The following is a 26,738-nucleotide window of genomic DNA, read 5'->3' on the forward strand; positions in this document are numbered from 1 at the left end:
CGACATGTCTGTATCCGGCGCTTAGCCCGCCGCACGGCAGTAAATGTGCGACGATTTATATTTCAGATGGATTGATCATCATACAACACAACAACCAAATTTCTCGCAAGATTTGGAAAACGACATTTGGTATGACAAATTAAAGATAAATGGGGATAGTTGCAAGTTTCTAGTCACTTCGAGAATTGAATGGTGTGACTATTTGCAACTTTTATTTGTATCGAGATCCTGATAAGCCTGAGAGGCGTTTCTGACAGTGAAGAAAAAGAGCTCTAGTTCAGTACATACCAAAGCGTTGTCGACGATTGTGGTGGTGTAATACAGTTTTGCGCAGTCAGTCGGTGTGAGTAAGCTGCTCTTCAATATGGGACGAATGTTTAATTTCTGTTTGGTGGCGGTCCTGCTAGTAGGTAAGATACCTAATATATTTTAGAAGCCGAGGTAATCGTTTAAGATTAGTTCGCTTGTCGGATTTTGTAGCAATCAATTTAGCAGGCGCTTGATAGGTTGACTCGAACCTATCTATACAAATATAAGTCGATTTTTTTTCTGAACGTGGCCACAATCACATGACGATGATTCACTTTCTTTCCTGTTGCTGTAAATGCCGTTAGTATTCATGATAGAGGCTTCTACATTTCACGTTAGGTATATCGATTGGTCGGCAGCTATATTATTACAAATATAATCGTTCTTTTCATCATTCCATTATTATGATATAGACGATCACGATTCCCATTCCAGAATTTACAAATAACAATTATCATTATCAACTACAATTGATACCCATCAAGAGTTCACTTTGATTTATTGTAAGTAGAATCATAGATCCAAATTTATAGTTTATACTATGATAAAAACTATATCATATGCCTTGATAATAGGCTTATAAATGCTGGTTAGCTACTAGCCATTTAGGTACATGAGCCCTTAAAACATTTAATGAGCCCTGAGACTAAGCTGGGCTTAGAACATTTCTTGAGCCCTTAAAACATTTAATAGCTATACTAAACTCCAAAGTATAGCCTAAACTTGCTGCTTGTAGTAGTGTAGCTTTAATGGAAATCTATTTGGAATTTGGAGTTGTCAGAAATGACACTTGGCCCTTGTGCATCATGTGCTCCATTATAAATTTAATTGTTTTTGTGATTGAAGTGCCCATGATAAATTATTACAAAGAAATTCACCAGTCTCTGGAATCTGGATTCTACAACCCTTGCATGATTTCTTTTGAGAATTGTTTAAAAATGTTTCAAATATGAGTACGGTAAACGCGGTATATTCCGGCATCGTGGGTAATTCAGTCACCTCTCTTTTTCCTTTATATTAAGCTTTGTTTTAGTTCCATGCGTTTGTTGATGGTTGAAATGGTGACGTCGTACATTTGTGCGTCAAACTACTGCCAAAACACTAGGTCTTGGCCATCTAGCAGGAAAATATTGAGATCCAAAGAGACAATGTGGGCTACCCAGTGATATCATTGAAAAATGTGTCAAATTTGACAGTTGACCTTGCTCTACCAAATAGTGAATAACTGTTTGTATAGGAAGAATATTATGGTTTGAGACTTTTAAATACGTCTGTGAATATATTAGGAATCCTTCAAGTATACTTGTATTTGCTGATTTCAAGTGATAAATAAATTAATAGATGATTAAGTTGAGAAATGGATTTAGACACATGAAAACTAATTCCGTCACAACTTGAATTGGACACACACAGATCGTTCCAAGCTATGTACAAAAATTAAAATTTGCTTAATTAAAAGCTTAATAGTTGTTAATTAAAAGCGTAATTAAGTAGTGTTCAATATTCATTAGTGTTCTAATTCAAAGCTGTGTTGTATTCCAATACAGCTCACACAGGGAACGGAATTTGAACACATGGATGATGGCATTACGTATCAGTAGAATTTGAAGCACGGACGGAATACGCCTCTCCACATGCCAAATATTGCCACACACAGTGTCGGAATATAGGGATTTGGTAGGTTTGCATTCTAAAGGCTTTTAAATATGGCAACATTTTGTGACGTTTAATTGTTGCTGGCGCATAGTACGGTGTTTTGTGAGTCACATAAAGCAAACAGAACTCGAGTAACGCATACGGTTATTTTTTATAGTTTTTCATTTTTATGTGTCCTTAATGTGTCAGAATATACCGCATTTACCCTATTTAAAGGCAGTTGTTGAATGTTCTTTTATTTCATCAGCAATGTGGAATTTTTTTTTTCATTTTTCCACATTGCTTATCATCTAATGTAGTACTTGCATTGGAGAAGCCAAGACTTTCTGTGAACAATATATAGAATAGATGGATGAAATGCAATGCCTAAGTGAAAATTGCAGAAGCCCTCCATCAATAGGACAAAACTGACTGTAAATCTGTCAATTTTGTCTCTTCCTATTGTCTTGTGTCCATATTTCTTCGATTTAAAATGAGATTTTCACTATTCCGTAACTTATAAAGTTACCTTTGCTAATGAGATTGAGATGCATTGGGACAAACTACAGAATTTTTAAAATTGGTTTACTATGGATTTCCTAGTTTATTCAAAATTTAAATACCTAAATTCATTACCTACTTATGAAAATGCTGGTTTCCATAATACCTTACTGGTCTACTTATACTATGACTCAAAAATGAATTTGAAGGAAGTCTAAAAACACTTGGCTCTGCTACCGTGATGTAATGACATCAATTTCTAGTTTGGCACTTGAAATGGCCCCTTATTAGCATTAGGCGACTGCATTCCTCGATAGTCTATAGACTGCATTGAATTGAGGTCAGATATTTAGACCAGTTATTCAAGGACATGCTCAACTGACTACTGATAATTTGTTAATTGGAAGCTCAGTGGAAGCTGCATACTGGATAATTATACAAATGGGGTTGTTTATGCCATTCAGAATAGTTATATGGAGAAGCTGATAATATCAAGGTATAAAGAAAGTTTTTGTCAGCTCGTTCATTGTAATGAATGTCCATTTATAAACACTTCCTCACTGCTTTCTAGACACGATATTTATGCTTTTTGTCTACTCGTGCTGCCAATTCATAGAATTTGAAGTAGTTGCCAAACCAGTTATATTATCACAGGCCATTTCATATGCCTTTTTCTCCTGGAATTTCACCTTTTGCAGGACTGTAATGATATAAATAAGACTGTATGGCTGTTTCCTTTTGTAATTTTAAGTAGATTTTATAGGCGGCTTTGAGTTGTGAACATTACTTAATTAGTTTGAAAGAATTTTTACAAATGGCTATTGAGAGCGTGTTGAGAATCTACAAGAGATGTTATAACATTAACCATATCATGTCATTCTATGGAATTTTGTTTGTTGGAGTCTTGGTGTAATCATGTCATTGATTGCATCAAAATTCTGTAGTTTGTCTGGTCTCCATACAAACTGTTATCCAGCATTACTACTGTTGAATTAAGATTCTGATAGTAGAGCAAAGTTTTCAGTACGGTCCCTTCATATTTCTCTATTACAAAAGTGAACTGCTTTGAATGTAGGCAAGAGTGGTTATTGAGTATATTGTTACTGGATCCATTTTCAATCAGTCTAGTTTTAATCCTGCTCTTGCTGAATTTCTGGTCTTTGGATGGACAAAAATGGCCAAGTTGGCTAAGAGATAGAAATCCTTGAAGAATAAAACTTGAATTCCAACTGCTAAGTTGCTGCTCCATTGAGCTTGTGTGAAAATTTATAAAATTAAGCAAAAATAGTCAAAATATACAATGAAACTATTAATACATGGTTTGAAGTTATGAGTTTGTGCTAGGTAAGTAGTTTTGTATATACAAGTTTGATTCTCAACTTGCCCATCATTTTGTTGAGCTTTTTGTGTAATTGTTGAATTATTTCCTTTCGCATATTGCTTCAAGATGCATAATCTTTATCTGATGGAATTTGCACTGTCCTTTCCCTTTTCTCTCTGGGCTTCACTTGAGTCTTCATGCTCAATCTAGCTAATAAATGGCTAAGTTGCACTTGAAGAAAAAAATGTCATATTGTTCAAATACTGGAACTTTTTGTATGTAGATCTCGTTCGGCCCTTCAGCTGGGTTGAACTGGGTTATGATGACTCCTACAAGAATAGAAAGTGCATCGCTGTTTGCAAGATTTCAAAGAATTTTAGAGTGATCCCTTCATGCTGCCCCTGTCCCCTCTTGTACATGTATTAATGCATGGTTGAACTAGTAAAAGGTTGACCCATCAGAAGCCCATTTATGCGGATGTAGTTCGTTGTTCGCCTGTGACGTTACTGAACTCAGTGACGTAACTGATCTCAGTGACGTAACTGATCTCAGTGACGTTACTGATCTCAGTGACGTTACTGATCTCAGTGACGTTACTGATCTCAGTGACGTTACTGATCTCAGTGTCGTAACTGATCTCAGTGACGTCACTGGCATTAACCAATCACTGAAATGCGATCATACCAGTCAACCAATCCGTCGTGGGAATGACGGGTTTGTTTAAGTTTCTCGATCTACGTGACGTAACAAGAAAGCTGAATTGAGAGACGGAACCTCTCGTGGGCCAACCTTATATAGTTCAACCTTGTTGTATCAATGAGCCGTTCTATTTTCCTTCTGCTGCCTTCAGTATGTTTGCAATAAGTTTCTATTACTTGGGATAACGTAAGGCTGGCATAGCGGACGTCACGATGCCATAAATAAATAATAAAGATTAATTGCCACAAAATTCGATTGACGGTGGACTGTGTTGAAACCTTTCAGTAAGAAATTACTTGGAAATCTAGTAAATGACAACTTTCTAATTTATTCGGATATGCAGGTTTTAGCAACGATTAAAAATAGACTACCAATCTATTGAATTTATTGAAGCTAATCGTTGTTGGTTTCCACGTAATAAAAGTTGGTAACGTCGAAACTTCTTACTTGGAAATGCATGTATTTGGACGAAAATCGGCTTCTAACTCGTCCCATGAATAAATAGATTCTGACTTGCGTAATACTCAGGCTCGCCTTGCGGTACAGCGCTATATTTGACGAATCCCTGACATGTTGCAAGCGTCCGACCAGCTTACGTAACCGTATCGTCAGCAGCAGGCTGGCCTCTGTAATACTCTGCCTCTAATGCGCTCGAGTTTGCTTTGCGGTCATGATCACAGATCGATAGCCTGGCCGTTGCTGCACGTTTTCTGCCGCGTTTGCATTACCACGAAGTACCCTTTGGGCTATCTCCAGTCACTGTTTACTGGTCTATCATTGCTCTGTTGAAAATTAAAACTAGTGACCCAACACTTGTGCTTGGAAATAACCTTCAAAAAGAACGTATCCCATTTTATTTTGATCGTGCTGTACGGACAGCAACACCAACTGTTTATTTGCAATGTACACATTGTCAATTGATGTCCATCTGATGAGATCGCTTTTACCACTTTCAACTTGACGCTTTTACCACTTTCAACTTGACGCTTTTACCACTTTGAACTTGGCGCTTTTACCACTTTGAACTTGACGCTTTTACCACTTTGAACTTGACGCTTTTACCACTTTGAACAACCACTTTGAAACTTGGCGCTTTTACCACTTTGAAACTTGGCGCTTTTACCACTTTGAACTTGAAGACGGACGTTCTGCAGTTCCATGTGAAAGTTTCCGTTATATTGAGCGCTAGTTTTTCTATCGTTGCATGCGTAGCTACACTTCAGGTTCTCTAACCCAATATCGGTACTACCGTTGAGCTCGGCGAAACCTCGGAAAGATTATGAAGTATGTCATCTGCAACAGATATAGACTTGGTCCTCCTAGTACATGCCGTTCATGTGGCTCCTATTTCCAAGATGTTTTCGGCTGTTATTTTCGCAGATTCAGTCGTTCAACGTCAGGAAGCTAACTGGAGGAACTTGCCTACATTGAAAATACTTGGCGAGACAGTTGACTTTACTAGATACGATTCGTATCGTCGACTGAACCATCATGCACTCGAATTGAGACCACTCTTGTCTACATCAGTAGTAACATTGTGCCAGATTATTTATCATATTGGATATTTCTGCGACTCCCCTAAGCGAATTTTTTGCCCCGCAGGTGTCTATGGAGATGAGAGCTCTACGTCTTCTGTAGCCCCTCCTCCTACCAACGAAACTCCTCCAACAACCACCACCACTTCAACAAGTACCACGGACTCTACCACAAGCACCTCGTCCACGACCTCAGCCCCTACCACATCCACGAGCACCACTCCTGCCACATCCACAACCACCATTCCAGCCTCTACCACCTCATCGCCCGTCACGACCCCAGCTCCTGTTAATGACGATCAGTTCTACAGGGTTACTGAAGACAACGTGACATGCATCATGTTCTCGGGAGACGTAAAGTTCACTGTGACGTACCCTCAGGCTGGTGGGAAGGTGAGTCTCGACACTTTACTATAGAATTCATTTGTCTGCATTGTCAAAACTTGAAATTTACTCCTCGCTGACTGCTATAGCGGTCATGTTGAATTTGCACCAAATGAACCACCTTAATTTTCTATCTTCTACTGGAAAGAACCAATTAATATTTATGAACGTGTAAGTTGTAAAAAAGTACTTGCACTAAGAAAAATTGTATACGTATATACATTTTGTATATAGACTTCTCGTATATAGATGGCCACACTAGTAGTTGACGACTATAGACTTCAACAATAGAAAGTGCTTTTCTTTTTAAACTGTTGAATCTGGACAGCTGTTGCCGTTCGTGCTAATTGGATTACGTGAAAAACAAAGGCGAACGTCAATATGTTAATCTTGCAATAAACATCTCGCTTCACCGCAGTGGCTTTGTCCGTTGAATGGACAATGTAATACACCTTGATAAAGTTCTTTTTTTATTATTTATTACGATGGAGTTTCATCATGATTACCCGCTTACCCGCCTACATTTCTTCAGGTGAACACTACGACAGTGAAGGTGCCTAAAGCCAATGACAAGACGAGGCCGGCTACCAGCAGCGGCTCGTGCAACGGCAGCGAGCAGTATCTGCTCGTCGAGTGGGGTGCCACCAACAAGAAGTTAGTGCATATCATGCCACAAAATGCTATTGTCATTCCCATCATTATATTGATAATGAGTGATGTTGGTCGAATAATTGCAGCTGCAATTAATCGGGGGCGCGAAATTTGTATATAATCGATACTTCCTTCGGAATGGTGTCCTTGCTTCGTACATTTGAATGTTTTGGTGAAAAAGAATTGCATTGTGCCTCTATAAGTCGTCCTTGATGGTCTAGCGAATTTTTTTGTGGAACTTTGTCGAGTCAGTACCGTCAGTGGGCATACCGGTATTAACTCAAGGACTGCTAGCTTCAAAAGGCATTGCAATTTTGAATTTTTCAGCTCGAACTTCCGTCTTACTTTCAACTCGACCGGACTGAAGTGGGAGCTGGTCCACACGGAAGCTAACATCTACATGGATGAGGCAACCTTCGTGAATGCTTCTGACATCGGTGAGCATTCGATCAATTTTGTCTCACAAATAACATCGCGAATTATTATCCTTATATTTTCATTAACTTCGTTGCTGGTAGTTTCGATGTCTACTTCGTTAAACATAGTGTGGTTTTAATTTACATTGTGAAACTAGTTTTTCCCAAAAAATTGGAACATCGAGAACTTTTCTCGGAATTGCGTAATTTATAAATCGCAGAAAACTCTGAGTGTTGGCCGATCGAACTTGTTGATCTGTGCATTCTAAAAGCATTCTGCATTCATTTGAAATTTGAATGGTGTCCATTAAAAACACTGAACTTAGTCCAGGCCCACAGGAGTCCTGACATGCCGAAATGTATTTTTTTTATCAGGGCAAGAATTGACGGTGATGGGCGAATTCCCTGGCTTGAGCTACGTAGCTGTTGACACGAACAGCAGCCTCACCTGTCGCGCCCTCACCGAGAGCAGCAACTTCACCGGCCAGGTAGATCTCGTCTAATGGACGCACTCTGCCACATTGTTGGCGCTCATTTTCATTAACGCGCAACTCTAAATCAGAGCACCCTGTATTTTTGCGAAATAAATGCATTTTTGGGGAGAATAGCTTGATACTTTATAGATTGACTGGATCATTATCCGAAATTATTATATCTTGCATTTCTTTCCAACTATACTCCCAAGGTATTCGATTACTACGCCTTTGCGGAACACTGTTTAATTTGAAATTATTAGTCGCATACTTATAAGCCCCCTGGTGTACCCGTCAATATTTTTAAGTGAAGGTTAATGAAGTAGAATTCTATCGATAAATGGATTCATTGTATTTTCTTGTGCACTGGTACGCCAATGCCAAGCCGCTGCTGGTATACACAGTGCTATGTGCTGTTGAGGTGGGTTAATAGCTTCATAAAGCGATCATGCAGAAGTTACATTCTGGATTGTTCATTTCCCAGGCTCTATATTTTAACTGATTCGTGTTTTCTGCCTGTGAATTCTATGGATTGGGATAAAGACACATTCTTGATAAATTCTGTCGTAGGTACTGAATTCATCCAGCAAATTCGTGGTTGCGGCTAGTGCCGTGGGTGTGGAGATGCAGGCCTACAACAGCGTGCCCAACACCACGAACCTGCAGCAAGGCAAGTTTATTCCAAGCATGTCTTGATAGTTACACAAATACTAGCGTATCGTCAAAATCCTCAATTCCTTCCGCTTGATTCTGCTAGCAGCATTTTAAGACCATATGTTTAATCCTACCCTGCAAGTTACCATGTAAGGTAATTAAAGTTATCTTAAAATAGCCCACCTCGTTCCTCCGGTTAGTTCCATGCTGAGGAAATACGATGTGTGCTCTTCAGGATCGGTTGTTGCCACGACGCCGAAATGTACGATCTTTCAGCATTTGTGTTTCAACCGAATATGGTTATATTTTCAATTAACAAAGACGAGAGGTTATCGAAGGGAAATTTTGTAATTTCCCTGTATGCTTGCATATTTAGACCTATGATAACTTCTGAGATTGACACATTCTTGTACTAGTGTTGAGCAACATTTAATTTCTTCGTATCTTCGTATGTCCGCACACTGAACTATTAGAAAAGGCTCTTTCAATGAAACTTACGGTATAGCCTCTTCATTTCCCACGTTACCAGAGCTATAAAAGTGAACTTTGAACCCACATTCATAACAGTATTGCAAGTTTGCAAGGACGAAAATTGTGGAGGAAGTTGTTGAGGAGCCACGTGTGTGTCTGTATAGAAGTAGAAAGGAAACTCTAATTGATTAGCTTTTATTTATGAGTAGAACGGGCCTGACTTCTTGATGTGAAATCTGATAACGACGGGAGCATTGCATACGTTTCTCCAGCGACTTGGTGGAATCTTAGTTTGTTAATACAAAGTATACTAATCTGAATCTAGAATTGCCTCTAGTTAGTCATTAACCCTCTACCGCCGTATGGCACTCTCCGGGAACATAACTTGCAACTTGAATTATTCATAAACTATAGAGTGTAACAATCTGAGGACGCAACAGAGAACATTAAAGTTGTACGTGGCGGCAACCATCCGTGCACGTCATTTTGCGCTCACTAGAACGTATTTTTTTTTTAAGTAGACTTGACAATATTTTTCCTGTTACTCATGTCAGGCGGTAGAGGGTTAATTAGGACAAATCAGAATGAAGACTAATTTTCACTTGAACAGGTTCTCGGTGCGAAATGGACATCACGAGTGACCTGGTGCCAATAGCAGTCGGCTGCGCGTTGGCGGGGCTCGTGCTGCTTGTGCTCATCAGCTACCTTGTGGGACGTCGGCGCCGTTCTGCTGCCTACCAGAGCGTCTAAGTTTCTCATAGATTCTAAACTTCATCGCTGGAGTGAAGTGCGCACCACTTGAAACTTCAGTAATCTTAACAGCCCTGTTTCCTCCTGGTTGCGTTAGATTATGGCTAATTTAGCTGATCAATTTTTGGCTAGGATTGGTATTTCGACTTGTGGCTGAGGTCGTGGATTTACCAACAGTGAAATAGTCGGTGCTCAGTCGGATCTGAATCAAATTTTGGGGTTTCTTTAGCCGCTAATAATTGTGGACATCTTTCATTCTATTGTTTACGGTAGATTAATTTCAATAAAATATCTAAAGTAATAAATTTATATTAAAAGGAGCTGTTATTCATAGAATTTTATCCTCGATGAATGTAATGAACAAATAAATACATAGGATGCTCGTATCTTCGTCTAATCGCATTCCATTTGACGCGCTGTTATGTGGGTAAACTGCCTCGTTCCAGCAGGCGGAATGAGGAATGGTGACATACAGTGCGACAATTGTTGGTTATGTGTATTGAAGAATATAACTATATTTTATGTTGCTATTATTAAGTTCCTATATTAGTTACACTGGTCATGTATGGTGAAGATATTTTGTGATCAGATAGAACATATCGCGTGGCATGATCAGGTGCGTAATTATACGTATTGCCAGAAGGATCAGAAATTATCTCATCGCTGCAGTGAGATAGGCGGTCTCTTGTGCTGAAGGCGACGGTCTTGATCTTACATGCTCAATGCAGTTAAAGTGCCCGCGCTCTAACGTAAATTTCAGACCCTTGCTTGAACTATCAACCGCCGGACCTGACATAGCCTATCGGTAGTTATTTGAATTGGCAAAATTTCTCGTGGATCCGTATGGATAATCCGCTAAATCGTATCTTTTGGAACAAAGATACCCAAGCGAGAGCGAATGGGAGCATACATCGGAAGTAAATCAGACTACTAGTATTGATGGATGCGAGCACCTCAGAATGAAAACCTTGGAGATTTTTCAGCAGGCGTATACATGCCGCGGAATCTTGGAAGATGCCACACGTATAATAGTGATAGTTGATCATACATGAGCTGATAACGTTGCTCTGGTCTTCGTCTCGTAGTCATGGCTGCAGGCCTTATCGCCAGAAATAGAGCTTGGTCTCAATTATACTAGGAGCATATACTGCATGCCTGATGCAGTTGAGCTTAAGGCCATGAATGGCACTCGTTGCTCGACGGCAGTGTGATATTAATCTTGTTAATCCGACGCATGTAAGTCGTGCGTCCATTGATATAGGTTTGCTTAGTAGACCGTTTGATGTATCGGTGTGGCTTGGGTTACTGCGAGCGTGTTGTTTTCAGGTATAACTATTTATGCACGTACCTTAGATCTTCTGGCGCATAAGCCACAAATTTGCTGGTTTCGTATGGCTATAGTTTTGCTTTAATCTTTTTAGATGCGTATATATTCTATCTTCATTTATATGCATAATAATGAAACTATTACGATGATAACTTTGGCGTTCTACTCTAAGTTATATGCATTCAAACAGGAAACCATGGAATGAATTAGGGCAACTGGTTTGGCATTCATGGTTAATGAAATTCAGTTTAACGAACCTAGTAACTTCAAAATGAAGCCTATTTGACAATTTAAGTGCGTAAGATGCTTCTTTTGCCAGAGACGCCGCCTTCAACTTATCAAGGTATCTCAGTTTGTTAACTCCAGTTGATTTGGCTGTTAGTAAGCAGGAAAATTATAAATTTTAATGTATTCATTGATGTAAGTATACATACAAAATATAACTTTCGAACTTAAAATGACTTTGCTTCCCTTTGCATTAAATTCGCGACACATAAAATTTTGGCAAAGCAGCAAAAACGTAAAATATAAATCTCTTGATTGCATTGCATGTTGCAACTACTTGAACAATGAACTCTTCTTCATTTTCGACTTCATAATTTTAGGGTCTAAAAGGACGGTGCCAACTCGGCGGCTCGTGTCTGCCAATATTTTCTGGTACTTAGCGTCGGTAGGTTCCTGATATGGCAGTTCTTCCTCCTCGCTATCGTCATCGTAGGTGACGCCCATCTTGCGCTTCGCTCTTGCACCTCTGCCAACTTCTCTCCCATTCAGAGATGTTCTACTTTGAGCTGCCGAAAGCACTTTCATTGAACCAACGGAATTAAATTTGTACTTCGGCTCATCCAAAATTAACGAATCCATTTCGCAGTTCTTTCTTTCTTCGCTGCACTCGCCACCGATCGTACCAATCTGCTCCTCGGCAGCGGCAACAACAGACTTCAAGTTTAGTATTTCACTATGAGAATGACGATCAGGGAAATGTGAAGATGGTGGTTTTTCTGTATTTAAATGAGAATCTTCGACGAGCTTGGGTGCCAGTGATGCATCTTGGACAAATGTTTCACTTTTCACATCAATGCATTCTTCATGACTTTTCAACCAACTCTCGAGAGCAATTTCATCAATCTCATCACCATAAAAGTCGTCTAGCTCATCATTGTAGTCATTAGAAGTATTGCGTTTACACCATTGCTCAGAGGTCTTGATGAATTTTGGAGCATCTAAGGCACTCCCATTCTTACCGATTGTGTTTACGTTCAGCTGAGTTGCATGCACGTTCTTGTCATCAATGTCATTAGAAGTGATACCTCGACATATATATTCATCATGAGTTAAGCGCCCGTCATGTGCATTAGTTTCTTGCTTAGCATTCAAAGACTTTATGGTTTCTTGAGAATGCGTTCCATAATTGGACGGAATGGGAGACTGTGAGTTTTTGGTCTTTTTAATCTTGAGCCAACCGCTGCTGCCGGAGGCAGATTCTTCAGACACTGCATTCTCAACGGTCGATTTGGCTTCCATAGCTTGACTGGTGGCATCACGGTCATCCTAGAACATAAATCATTAATTTAAAGTCTTTTTTTCAGCTATCTTCCGAAATAAAGAGTTTTGAAATTTAAAATTAGGCTCGTCTTCTAAGCATGAAAATGAGCAGCATTAATATCCATCACAACCATGAACCTGGTATCTACCAAGCATACTTTCATTTCTGATTGCTGATTAGAAAACGAGATCGGTATAATCATAAATATTATATCGTTAATTTCGATTATAGATTGCACCGACCTCGGCCTGGACGTCTGAAGGGATGAGGATGCCGCGACTGGAGCAGAATTCCCTGACGTGGGCGACGAAGGAAGCACCAAACTTAGCTACTTTGGCCGCAGTCATGCCTTCCACTGCACAACATACGCGACTGTTATCATGGCTGTTTAATTACCGGGATAATTAATTACATCGCATCGGCTTATTTTGGTCAACGTATACGCAACTTCCAATACATCAGAGTTGAAATGTCACTATCTTTAATTGGCAGCAAAAAAAAAAAACTTTCCGGGAGGAAAAACGTATAACACTGAATATGCGCATCGGTGAAAAATAAGTTTGAAGAAATCTTTGTATCGCTCGCAGTCACGGGAACTAATAAGTTTTTCATCGCGGCACTCCGTCACAGAGTAGTGCGGTAGTGGTGCATACGCGTGGCTACGCGTATGCACCACTATACATGTCGAATACATGTATGATAATAATAATTGTAATATGTATGCACCTATTTAATTCGTTACATTAATTGCACACCAAATGGAATTCAATTATCTGAATTAATGATTATTTAGGAAGATTTGGTCCTAAACTTTTAGCCATCTTGTGCAATTACTACACGCCTCGAAAAACATTTTAGCTCCTCGTTGAAGATCATCATTTATCTATACGATTATATGAAATAACTTGCTCCTCCATCACCCCTAGGGAGTAATTTACGTCAAATATGAGGACTTTTCAAGAATACCTTGAAGAAGTTGTTGAGTGTTGCACGGCAGCGACGAGGCGATGCCGAGGAGCGTCTTGTTGTGAGCTACCATGTAGGGCATGTAGCCGCTGTCGTCGCCAAGCTTGTTGCGCAACACCAACAGCGATCTGTACAGCTCCGTCTGGGTATAATATTATTATATTACTATAAGAATAATATTTGTATAAGGTATATAGGGTATAATATTAGTATAAGATGGAAGAATTTGTTCCTTTAAGCAGGTATCATTGGAAGCCAGAGCATTTTCGAACGGTACTCTGATTTTTGAATATATGTATGCGATCAGTGCAAACGAAAAATATTGTTCCATATATTGAAAAATTTAATAAGAAAATTGTCATTAAAATAAATTCTCTGGGCTTCAATGAAATCTGCTTCAAGTCTGGGTATAAGCATACGATGGTTGTAACCAGCAGACGATATCTATACATACATAGTATAGTATCTTCGGCATTAAAGAATGTGCCTGGATAGGCCTGTCACCGATTCTTGTACTTTTCTTGGCTAGACTGGCTTTTGATCAGATCTTTTCAACAGACGGTAGATTAAAGGTCGCTTCTAGACATCAGTTGTTCCGTAGGGTACGAGGCATTTTAAGACTAAACATATGCTCATGCATGGCCTTGTCTAGTCTGTTCTTGAACGCGTTCATACTCGGAGCGTCACAATATCTTCAGGGAGGCTGTTCCACATGTCAGTGACTCGAAGCGAGAAGAAATGTTGTCGCGTGGATAAGTTGCACCGCAGTTTTTTTAGTTTATAGCTGTGGCCCCTGGTGTTGGTTCTTGTTTCAAATTCTAGTAATCCTTCTGGGACCTTGTACAAACCATGAGTATACTTGTATACTTCAATGAGGTCACCACGCAGGCGACGATAACGGAGACTGGGAAGCTTCATAATCTTCAATCTTTCTTCATAAGACTTGCCCTTTAATCCTGGNGTATTTGGAGTCTGATTACCTCTAAAATGGGTTGGCTTTGTGATGTGCTGGTATAAAAATGAGTCTCTCACAGACTCCATGAACAAGGATGAAGGGTGATTCTCATCCCTTGGAGAGGATTCATGTACCCAGTCTATTTCTGGATGGTTAGAGTCACCAACGATTAACGTATGCGACCTGCTGAAAGTCATGCTTGGTAGAAGACTGTTCAGTACTTTATCGTTATCAGAGGAACTGTTGGGTGATCTATACAGGACACCTATAAGGAGGCTATCCCTGCTTTTTAAAGAAAGGTTACACCACACTGATTCTCTAGCTGATTGGTGCTCTGCTGATAACTTAACTTGTTGGGCCCCATAAAAGGTTCTAACCCACAGAGCTACACCTCTACTACACTGCTCTTCGTTTAAATTATGAAAGCAATCAAAACCTGGCAACTGAAATTCAACTGGTAAAATTTTCCCCCCGTGATTTTTGGGGAGTGTCTCTGTAATACAAATAATGTCTATACACTAGTTTCCGATCACAGTTAACAGTTCATTTCTTTTGTTCAAAACGGAATCAGAGTCGTGTAGAAACATTTCAAAACTTTTTGTGCACTTCCATCTTGATGTAAGCATAAACTTTTTACCTTATTTACAGAACTGGATTTATATACATGATTTCCACTATTTAATTGTCTTCCATCTCCCGTGGCTGGCGGCGAGCGGTCGGAGTCCTCGTGAGATCTTGAATGGTGTTGACATGATTTTCCGTGTTTATGCGTCTGTTTCGCTCCTGCCATTTCTTGCGGAAAACCGCCCTCTCTAAAGGGGTGAAATCCTTTTTCACAAAAACAGACTTGAATTCAACAGTTTCTCCCAATTTTTTCGCCGCTTTCAGCACGCTCCAAACCTGGGCCGGATCCTTCACAGTCACCAATAGAGGTTTGCATGCGTTAATAGCAGCATTCTTGGAGCGCAGCCTCTTGCACGATGCAATATCAACCTGTGTGCTTAGTGCTTTACTACAACAGTCTGCCACATACTTATTATCGGCCATCACACGTTCGTTCGTCTCAGATGCGGTGCTTTCGGAAATGCCGAACCAAACAAGGTTGCACTTCCTTCGTTCTCTGTCTAGTAATTCGCGGGAGCTTTCGCTAGCAAGTTCCATCTTTTCCAAGTTTCCTGTATTTTTCCGTTGAGCTCTCTCTTCGATCAGCTCTCTGCGCAACGAGCTCAGTTCATCACTCAAAGAGCCAACTAAATTACTCAACGTGTTCATCTCTTTCCGATAATTGTTTTCCATTGCAGCTCGAAATGCTGCGAATAGAGCGAACCAATTCTCTTCCATCTGCTTCTCGCTTTTCCTGGCACGGAGAATCGGTTTCTCGCAGTCGCTACAGAACCAATGAAACGACTCTGTTTTCTGTAGGAAAGAATATTCTGCAGAGCTCAGCTACACGACTCATACATACACGACTCTGTGAAAAATGAACTGTGGTATTACTATCAAAATGGATATATACATAGAAGACTGTTAAAATTTTAACCATTAAATATATGCCATCTTCAGCAGAACACCTACACAACTAATTTACTGTGGACTCCTTATCCATTCAATTAACAATATAGATAAGATCGTTTTATTAACTCTGGTAGTCATTGGTAGACGGTCAGTTGAAAGCATAAGAGGTAGTTTCCATTCTGACCTTATAAATAATCGTTGTTTGATCCTCGACAGGTTGATCGTCGCGTACAGCCACTGGAGTCTCGGCGACATGTTTGTCTACGGGGCGACTGAGTCGCTTGCCACGAACCTCAGGCAGGAAACTGCGCAAATACAACAAATTTTGACATTTCTTTTACAGGGACAATCGTACCACACTCGCAGATGAATACCGGTATATGAATCGAAATGCTCGATATCTTCTACGTAAACGTGAGTAAAAATAATCAATTTCTCTATATTTACACCCTTTCTGTCAATCGCTTTCTAGTTAGCTGACCAGCAACTTGCAGCAGCGTGGTGTGCTAAGTCCACCATATTATACAAGAAAACCGATCTTACCCATGTAATGATGCCACGCTGATACCCTGCGCTGAAGTCTCCTTGTTCACCGCGTCAGTTTTTTCAACAACTCGAGTGGGGATCGGCGTCAGCTTGACGACATAGCGGAGCTCGTCCCTCATTTCCGTGGTGGGCGCGAGACGAATCACACTGCCCCATGACCCAGGAAAAACACAACACTTAGAGCAAAGTGGATGAAAAATTAAAAACCATTAAAAACATGATAATAGCGTCCTAAAGGTATCCAAATTGTTATGAAAATAGACATTGGTGAACACAATACGCAAATGGGGGAGAATTTTAGTTGCAATTTACAGTCACCCTTGTTTCCTTGGCATATCAAGATATTCCCTGTCATCTCGTTGGTCTCAACTACTTGCTTAAGTTTAATTGAAATTAAATTGTCATGTTGTTATAGTCAAGTTCGGCACAAAGTAATTTACTGAATAAATCAAATCTTTCAGGCACAACAGACATAAGCATACAGGACCAGCAACATTTAAAGCAAAATGTGTCCTTGACTTGGAAAATATTTCATCCTTTTGCTCATACTTATTAAACCTGCACCGCGGGACAATGACTCAAGGAATACGACAGTGATACTTGCTTTTAAGCAGGCAGTTCTGCATCTGAACTAACCTTCTCACATTACAAACGGCTCTCCACCTAAAGCAAACCTGAACGGCCACAACTAATTTTATTCGATAGAAGAAGGTGGAAAGTCGGGCTAACGTAAGTGGGTTAGGCCAAATGCAGAATTGCCTCCTTATGACCAAGCATTCTTGAGCGGTGGCTGTGAGCTTATGGCTCTACTGGCTTGACCAGCAACTCACTGATCTCACCTACGCGACCACCCACCTACACACAGACAAATAGTGCAAACCCCACACAGATACTACACCAACATACTAGATACAGTACCCCCAACCCCAAGGCATCACCAGCACAAAAAAAAAACACACACACACAATCATGACACTTAAAGCGCTGGAGCTGGCCGGCAACAACAAAGTCCTCTCCATGTCTGAAATTTTACTTGACACTAAAACCCACCACCTGACATAAGCAGCACAGAAACACAGCTCTCTAGACTGGAGAGAGTACACCCAGCCAGGCTTCGCTGCGGCCACCACCCTTCACTACAAACATACTCAAACAGAATAGGCCAAGCAGACACAGACACCTGCCCATCCTGCCAGAGAGCTCCCCACACAATCACTCACATTCTCTTGGAATGTCCGCTCTGGCAGGACCTCAGACAACACCACCACATAACCTCGACCCTACAGCTCTGGAGCGACCCCCTGTCGGTGGTGTCGTACCTGCGCGAGGGGGTCACTTATAAAAATGAGACCGGGGAACCACAACAACAACAACTCACTGATCTAATTCAAGTGTTTCGTGGTCTGCCGCTTTTATCTCTGAGACTACATGTAATTATAGCATGCCGAGGCTATGCGTTGGCTCTAAGGCCAATTTAAGAGCTTGATTTGTGGCCCGCAGCTGCACCCCCTATCAAATGAAGACAAAAATCATCACGAAGAAAAACAAGAACACACCTATTAGGGCTTGATAAAACCTGCCGTCCCAGGTGAGTGAGAGAGAGGGCGCTGAAGGAGAAGGTCCGACCTCCACCCCAGCCTCTGCCTCTGCCTCCTGATGGCGTGATGAGCTCCTCCACAAGATGTCCACTCAACACCAACTGCTTCCCTGAACACATAAGAAAAAATAAATAGGTAAGCAAACTGCTCCGGCATCATTGGTGTAAAATTATATTTGTTGAACGAATGAGCACAGGTGAAAGTATGTTGAATAAAATTACAAAAAAAATCAATAAATGACATGCGAGAAACAATAAAGGCTATTTTCAAAAAGTGTCCATTGATAAAAAATTTTCAACGATAAGAGGCTAAAATAAATTGACGTTGCATCAAGAGTACTATGTTTCAGTTTTTCAACATTTCAACCCAGAGTCGGAATGAAGAAAACCTCACCAAGCAAAAAAAATATGATAAATCAACAACTAATAATTTCACAGTTTTATTACCTAGGGCCTTCCAAAAGGATTCATTGCGATGTTTTCCTTGTGCGAAGACGGAGAGTTTGCGCCAGTAAGCCTTGACCTTCTGGCTGTTGCTGCCTCGCAGCACGAGCACTACGTTGCCGACAGCGCTCGCATCACCGATACCCTGTCACGAGGACGTCTCCATATTAAAATACTTTCCAAAATTTGAACCCGAATAATTAGAAAAGAAATTTCATCACAAATTTCAAAAATCCATTTTAGTAATTTTTGGGGGTGTCACATCAGAACGCTAAAGCATATTCCAATGTTTGTACAACGTGAAGCTTATTAACCATACAATAATAAATCATGTTAATTCAGTATTTTAAGTACACACCTGTAATGCCTTCATGAAAAGCAAGGCGTCATTCGTGAAGTCGTAGCAGCCTGACTCGTCCATAGACGATTCAACGCGGGATACAAATGCCCCTTTAAGCTTTTTTTGCTCTCTAGAAATACACGCGCATGCATTATACTATTATTTACACATGCGAAGTAAAATAATACAATGTATTGCAAAGAAACATGCAAGCGATCTCAGACATCAAAAAAAAAATAGAATAAGTAACGATATTCTGAGATAACAACCGTCATTAAAATGTAATAAGTAACGATATTCTGAGATAATAACCGGCATTAAAATAGAATAAGTGACGATATTCATAGATAACAACCGTCATTAAAATGTAATAAGTGACGATATTCATAGATAACAACCGTCATTACATGACGCTGTCTCAAGATTCAAAGCCCAGTGAGGTCACAACACGACTTATCCTCACCTCCTGGTGCAGTTATCACAGCAGCGTGCCTGCTGCTCCACGACGCAATTGGCATCGAAGTGGCGCAGCAACAAAGCTCTCCTGCATTCGCTGCCAGCGCTCAGCAGCTGCTCCAGCTTGCGCTGCATCTCAGCTCGGTGGTCGCGGTGCGGTCCTTCTCTCAGCTGACCTAAAAAATATCTGAAATAGAATTTTGAAATGTGACTTCAGATAAAATATCCAGCCTTTAACATATGCATATTAACTTGAATTATTTATATATTAGTCAAATTGATCAACGTAACTATATCATCTATTACTACAGCATTTAAAATTATTAATTTGGAGACCATCCTTGACATAATTCTTGCAATAAGTGTAGCAGAGTTACTGCAATGCACTGACAACGACTAAGGAGGTCTCTAACAACTTATTAGTTATCAAATGGTTATAAGGAGCTTCACTTGTTCAGAAGGAAGTCCTTGGAAGAGTAGAAGACCGTGCAGACGCTAGGCATTCCGTCCCTGCCAGCGCGGCCGATCTCCTGGTAGTAGCTCTCCAGGTCGCGCGGCGCTCCGTAGTGCACCACGCGCCTCACGTCCGGCTTGTCAATCCCCATACCAAAGGCCACAGTGGCAGCAATCACGCCCACCTCGAGTTACACATTCACGTACAATAATGTACATTCAGGCACATATATTAGTGTGTATTGACCATGCAGTGCACAGATTCATTTACGAAGCATGTATCTAACAACAAGTTTTATACATATCTTGGCTGGCTATACAAGTTCAGGTTTTGCACATCTATGTACAAAGACCATTCCCGAATGTAGCTTTAAATAACCATTTCAACCATCTGAACTCTCCTCAGGATGGAAAAAATGTACCTAAAAAGGGATAGTTATTAATTCAATGTATAATGAAAAATATTTATGGTTGCACTCACTTTGTCCTTCACAAAATCTTCATGAGCTTTCTTGCGCTGCTTAGGCCCTAGCCCAGCATGGTACACACTGCACTCCACACCCGCACCTTTAGCACAACATTTCATTCAGGTAAATTTCCCAGCTATGTAAATAAATAAATGTTGATTTATACTCATCAGAGCATTTAAACCCAGAAATTATTGGGTTAGACGATAAATACCAAACGCCTGCCGGCAAAGAGTAGCAGCTCGTGCGTTTCTTTGATACCAATTCATGAATAAACTGAGGCGAAATAAATCATGATAAATTACTTCTGAGTGCAGCAGCGGTGTCTTCAGAAGATTTTTTAGTTGGACAATAGACAATCGTGGGACCCTCTATGCCCAGGTCACGGAGCACCAGCGTGATATCCTCAGCAGCTCCAGATCCTTTAGGTTTCACCTCCAAGTATAAGTTCGGTCGATTAAAACTTGTCACGGTCACAACGGCGTTTTTACTGTTACAAAAAATAAATTGTTAGTTGCTTCTAGTATTGTTTTGATAAGCAACATGAGAAAATTCACTTGACACTCAGCTGAGGAAATTGCGATTTTTTTAAATTTAGCATACATACTGACAAATTTTGTAGTGTAAAGTCTAAATCATTTAAAATTGGAAATACATATGAAGAACATGTTGATTTATTTGAAATCAGTTGAAATAATTAGCAGAAGGAAGACACTTAGTGGACATTGAGGAAATGTATTTACTGATTGATATAGCTCACTTGTATAGTAATAAACAAGTGAGTAACCATTAAAATGACGTTCTAAACTCTCATTAGATTTTCTAAAAGGTGAATATGATCTATGAATATAAAGAATATGAACTCGCAGCACCTGAGTTTAAGAGATCTAGCAATGTCTTGGATGACAGGTGCCGTAGCTGTGGCTGTCAGACTAATGATGGGCACGGAAGGAAACTGGTCCCGAAGCACTCCAAGCTTCCTGTAATCCAAGAGAAGTCAATGATTCAATGAAATGTCCAATGCTATATAGCTGGAAAATTATTCCAGAATTGATTACAATACATTAAGCTCTTTTTCAAATCAAACCTCAAAACATTGCATTCAAAGAAAACAAAATGCATATTGTAAGATATACCATTATTCACCAATAATCAAAGCTAGAATAAAAAAGAAAAGATGAGCCCATATAAATTGAACATATTTCCACAGGAAATGTTGTAGAGTCCAGCTTCTTTTCCAGTTTGAAATTACTTGAATACACCTAAGTATACTTACTCAATTACTAAGACCCTTCATTTTAGGACTGAGTGATTATTAAAAATAAAATGAAAAATACCAGAAGAAGTAACATGTAATAAGCAAAAGGAAATAACACCATTCATGTATAATTTCAGTCAATGCAAACTAAAGGCTAAATTCCAACTTGGATTCTGTTACAGCTAAATGAGGTGGCTGGGTGTGCGCAAATGCACTGTAGTGTGCCTTCTACTTCTTAAATACATGACATAACTTCTCTGAATTGCTTTTGTGTAAACATGCCAATGTGGTGTTGAGTTAACACAGATGCCACACGGTATGTAATAAGACAATTTTTGCCCTGTGCAATTTTTGAAGAGACACTAAAAGGCATAAATGCAATTGATGCCTCCTAGTCTTGCAAAAGGCATCTTCATTGGCAAAGTAACAAAAGTTATTGTCAGAAGCATGAGATATTTAGCTTGATGTGGTCTGCATTAGAATGCTGGTGACCTTTTTTGTAAGATAATTAAATAAAATTGAAATCAAAATTGGCTCAGGCCTAGCTCTCAGTAACCTGTATGCAGTCCTGAAGTCATGTCCCCATTGACTGACACAGTGGGCTTCATCCACAGCAAATAGAGTAATGCCATTGCCACCAGCATGTAAGTCTTGCAAAGCTCCAAGTCCACCTGAGAAAATTACCAATTAATAGAAATAGGGATAAGCTTTATTACCAGGAGCAATTTTAATGTACTTTTTTTGCCAAGAAGTTTTTCCGACAACATGCAACTTACCAACCTGAACAAATGTTGTAAAAATAGATGCTACTTCTAAGGAGAATTGAAAAACATAGAAATAATTAGTTTAATGAAATTTTTGTAATTAATTTATTATTACTTTATTTAACATTGATAATCACAAAAACAAAAACCTAAGGGACTAGCTTGTGATATGATCTTTTTCTGAAGCTCTCTCTTCAATTGTCAGTCCTACCTCCACCAACAAACTCTGGAGTTACATAAACAACTCTGAAGGAATTGCAGCGAAGCTGAGAGTATACTGTGCGGTCAAGCTGTCCACTGCCCAGAAAGCAAGCTGGGATGTTGGCAGCCTAGAAAAAAAGTAATAATTTACATAATTTAATTTTACAGAATATTCTGATCAATGCGATCCTTTTCTTCTTCAAATTTGGTTAGCAGCAAAGCTTATATATATAGGTAATTTCATCAATTGAAGCAATTGGCAGGATGTATCAATTGTGAAAATCCTTAAGAAACTAGCAAAAGCTTTTGATAGATGGAATACATTTCTCAAAATAGCAATTAAAATAAAATATAACAAGGAACAAACAACAGAAAACATTGATTCAATTACTTGCAATCCAAGGACTTGATCTTGCATGAGAGAGATGAGAGGTGAAACCACCACACAAACACCCTTTCTGAACACTGCAGGGAACTGGTAACACAGAGACTTGCCATAGCCTGTTGCCATGACCACGTTGTTGTCCATGCCCTGACAATTGGTATAAATACATCGAAAATGTGAACAAATGAAGCAAAATACCTATCAATATATAGAAATAATCTCATAGAGAATTTGAAATAGAGTTTGAGAATAAAGTTTAAACAATTATACCTTCAAAACTGTGCTGATAATCCTCCACTGCATTGGCCTGAATGAAGTGTGCCCAAAAACTTCATTCAGTACACGAAGATGCTCGGTACTTGGCTCACTTTCCTCCCATGTTGAACACTGAGAACTCATTTTGTCGCACACTCTTTCCTCAGCTCCCTGCTTAGAGGTGAAATTAACATCTGATTAATACAACCTATTACTGATAAACAACCAATTGCCTAGTTATGATGTGTGTGTAGTCAATAGGCATCATTGTTGTATTTATAAATTACTGAAACAATTTGTTACAAAGAACATTTTAGAATCAGGAATGACACTGATGAAGGTCAAGGGCAATTCTCCTATTGAATTTCAACTCTTTAGCGGGCAAGCATTAAAATATTCAGAAATTAAAATTTCAGAAACTAGTTCAAGAAAGTAAGAAGTATTATACAAAATATTTATTACTATGCATTTTTCAAATTCTCCATATTGGAGGTTTAAATTTCAGTTGAAGAATTTATTAATGTGGTCACTACCTGGTACATGTTAAAATATTTTCTTTAGAATGAAAAAGTTTATGCACATGAAAAATTAATAATGTAAAAATTTAATCTAGTTCAATTCAGTCAAGTTACCTTGAATAATTAAATATATATCAATACTTCCACCTTTTAAAAAATGCAGTAAGCGCATCAATTTCATTGTCCAAGTCAAAACTTTCATTTAAATGCTTATATTTAAATGTTTAGGCATGGCAGGTGTGATGTTATGATAGAATGTTGGGCAGATGATTGACTGAGGCTTTATAAGGACACCTCAAAAAAAAAAAAAACAGGAAGCTGTGGTGGATCTCTTTGTGAGGTGATTTCAAATGACCATATATGGTAACTTGCCCATGAAAGGGTTAAACAAAGAAGATGATTGAGCTGTTTTTTATTCTACTTATAACTTCAATCCTACCAAACAATTAGGATACATAGTTTTTTTTTCCTACAGCTCAACTTACAAAAGAATTATTGCCTTGAAATAAGCTCAACTACAAGGTTATTCTAAATGATAGACATAATTTAATAAGTTAGCATTCATATACCGTACATTAGCATAAATTCAAAGTGAATAATTCACACACCAATGGAAAGAAAAAGATTTTTTTTTCAACTTAGCTTAGTTGGGTACCTACTTTTTGAAACCTGACACTCACTTCCTAGTGTGAGGTAGAATGCATAGGAAATTGAGATCTTTCTCTACACTTCTGGCCACCAAAATCTCCCAATCTCACCCCATGTGACCATTTCTTATAGGGTTATGCCAAGGAAGCTGCTTACATCCCGGCTCTGGATGGTCTGAAGAACCGCATCACTGCTACACGCTACACTCAGTAATAGAAGATATGCTTTCTTGTGTGTGGGACAAGTTTGGCTACAGTTAAGATGATTGCCGTGCACACAAGGGGACATGCTGAATATTCATAAATGTGTAAAAAACTTGAATTTTTTTCATTTGTGTATGAATTATTCATTTTTATTTTATACTTAAATAAATACTAACTTATTAAATTGAGTTCATCATTTAAAGTATGTTAGCCTTGTATAAATGCAAATCTTTGCTCAAGCACCACAAAATTTTCAGTTCTAAGTTCAACTGTGATTAATCCATATTTTGATAGCAATAGGTATGTACTATACATAGACTGATGACATGGCTGTGTCTGTGAGGCAACCAAAAGACTTGATTCAACTTGGCAATAGTTGTCATGGCCAGATTTTACTGCCATCCAAACAACAGCTTAATGCAGGCAAAGCAAATTTTAGAATTTTGTTTTTACAAGGAAGTAACCAAAATAGTATGAATCCAATCAGTCAAAATATAAGTGTTCAAATACCACAATAAGGTTGCAGTTAAGGGGACTGCCCTAGCATATGAAAACTTCTACAGTTATTATCCGATTGTCATGAAACTTCACATACATACGTAAAATGTAAAAAAAAAAACATTTTGCTCCTATGAATTTTTCGATTAAGGGACCTAAAACCCGCCTCCCTTTGAGGAGCTGTCACAAAGTCATTTTTCAACGTACAGGGACGATACTTATAGCGTTCGATGCGCAAGAAAACAACCTTCAAGATGAGATAAGAAACAGAAAAACTCAAAATTTTCAAATTTTAGCTAGGGCAGTCCCCTTAAAGAACATTTTGAAAATAGAAGCCTGAAAATTCTATCAAGAAATTTCAATTCAAGATATTGAAAGTTTGGGACATACAAGCTCCTACAGGAGATAATTCATGATACCGTTGAGATCAATCACATGTTATGAGTTGAATTGTGATTTGCCACACTGCACCTGCAGAGTTAAACTTTTTATGGTAAAAAAATAACCCAAAAGCATCTAGCTGTATAAATCTGTAGCCTTTCATATGGGTAATTTTAGTTTATATTTGCCCAAGGGGACAAATATATTGGCCTTAATTTAATTTACTCTAGTGGCCTTTTGTTTGAATTTTTTTTTATATTTTTGTCACCAGTCAGATTTCTTCAATGAATAAATTTCAGCAATTTGGTATGGATGCAATTTAGTATTTTGCGCTTGCACGATAGCTGGTAGCCTGGAGCAAAAAGGTTGAAGTTGTAAACTGCAAAAATTCTATTTTTAATGAACTCAAGACCCCAGTAAGCCTTTTTCTTATTGTCAATTATTCATGGATTGAATAAATTTTCATTAGATATGGTCATATTAGTCATTTAATTGCAAAATATTTATTCATTTTACTTACTTGTGCAGAATGCATCCCAGCTTCACATAATTGTTCCTCTATGGCAGCAATATCTTCTTCATTTTCCAGCCATAAATCATCTTCCCAATCTTCCATAATGCCAATTGCCAATTAATAATGGTCTAAATAAATTCTACAAGCCAAATTTTGGTGAATAAAGAAAAAGCTAAGTACAAAAAAAAATGTTACACTTGAGACTGCAATGAGACATCCATATAAGACATTTATATAATAAAGAAAAGAAATAATTACCGTAGCTAATAATTTATAATCAAACATCCAGAACTTAGCTACTGAGTAGTGAGTACTGGTGCACTGCCAGCAGGGTTGGCAATTTTTTTATATTTGTTAATAAAATAAGAAATAAACTATTTTTTCATGATTTTTTTATTTATTTGGCTTTTTATTTTTTCAGCTTTATTGTCTTTTTGAACTGTAATTTTTATGTTGCAATTAGCCTTCTAACAATAACAGTATATAGATAGCTAAAAAGGGCAGTTATTGCTTTCAAGAATGGCCAAGGTTGTGTTTACCACTTTGGGACTTTTGGGTAAACAATTATTGATACCGTCAACCGGGGCTACTCGGGACGGGCAGGGTAACAATACCAACGGCGAGAAGCAAGCAACAGCATCGTGCATCAGGTGGCCCAAATGAGGGCAGATGAACGATAATCAGAGGCGGCGATCCATCGTG

At 38.9% G+C, this 26,738-nt stretch overlaps 2 protein-coding genes across 3 annotated transcripts; one reads left to right on the plus strand and one right to left on the minus strand.

Annotated features, from left to right (window-relative positions):
* Positions 1 to 270: 270 nt before the first annotated feature.
* On the plus strand, positions 271 to 10,321 carry LOC108666235 (lysosome-associated membrane glycoprotein 1). Its single transcript, XM_018153072.2, has 7 exons — positions 271 to 410; positions 6,068 to 6,393; positions 6,917 to 7,038; positions 7,363 to 7,472; positions 7,827 to 7,939; positions 8,495 to 8,594; positions 9,660 to 10,321. The coding sequence occupies exons 1-7, from the start codon at positions 365 to 367 to the stop codon at positions 9,797 to 9,799; spliced, it is 957 nt and encodes a 318-aa protein (XP_018008561.1). The 5' UTR covers positions 271 to 364; the 3' UTR covers positions 9,800 to 10,321.
* Positions 9,678 to 26,239, minus strand: LOC108666234 (Werner syndrome ATP-dependent helicase homolog). Of its 2 annotated transcripts, none has more exons than XM_018153071.2 (18): positions 26,043 to 26,239; positions 23,290 to 23,445; positions 23,026 to 23,166; positions 22,645 to 22,762; positions 22,226 to 22,340; positions 21,284 to 21,391; positions 20,717 to 20,901; positions 20,426 to 20,511; positions 19,942 to 20,129; positions 19,499 to 19,678; positions 19,054 to 19,165; positions 18,699 to 18,840; positions 18,211 to 18,361; positions 16,652 to 16,801; positions 16,293 to 16,413; positions 13,639 to 13,780; positions 12,915 to 13,027; positions 9,678 to 12,677 (listed from the first exon to the last, which is right to left on the minus strand). In XM_018153071.2, the coding sequence occupies exons 1-18, from the start codon at positions 26,136 to 26,138 to the stop codon at positions 11,685 to 11,687; spliced, it is 3,297 nt and encodes a 1,098-aa protein (XP_018008560.1). In that variant the 5' UTR covers positions 26,139 to 26,239; the 3' UTR covers positions 9,678 to 11,684. The 2 variants fall into 2 exon arrangements, with proteins under 2 accessions (XP_018008560.1, XP_018008558.1); XM_018153069.2 differs by having other exon boundaries at positions 23,290 to 23,448.
* Between the last annotated feature and the right edge of the window lie 499 nt (positions 26,240 to 26,738).

The sequence above is a fragment of the Hyalella azteca genome, unplaced genomic scaffold (genome assembly GCF_000764305.2).
Source record: "Hyalella azteca isolate HAZT.00-mixed unplaced genomic scaffold, Hazt_2.0.2 contig16511, whole genome shotgun sequence".
Lineage (NCBI taxonomy): Eukaryota > Metazoa > Arthropoda > Malacostraca > Amphipoda > Hyalellidae > Hyalella > Hyalella azteca.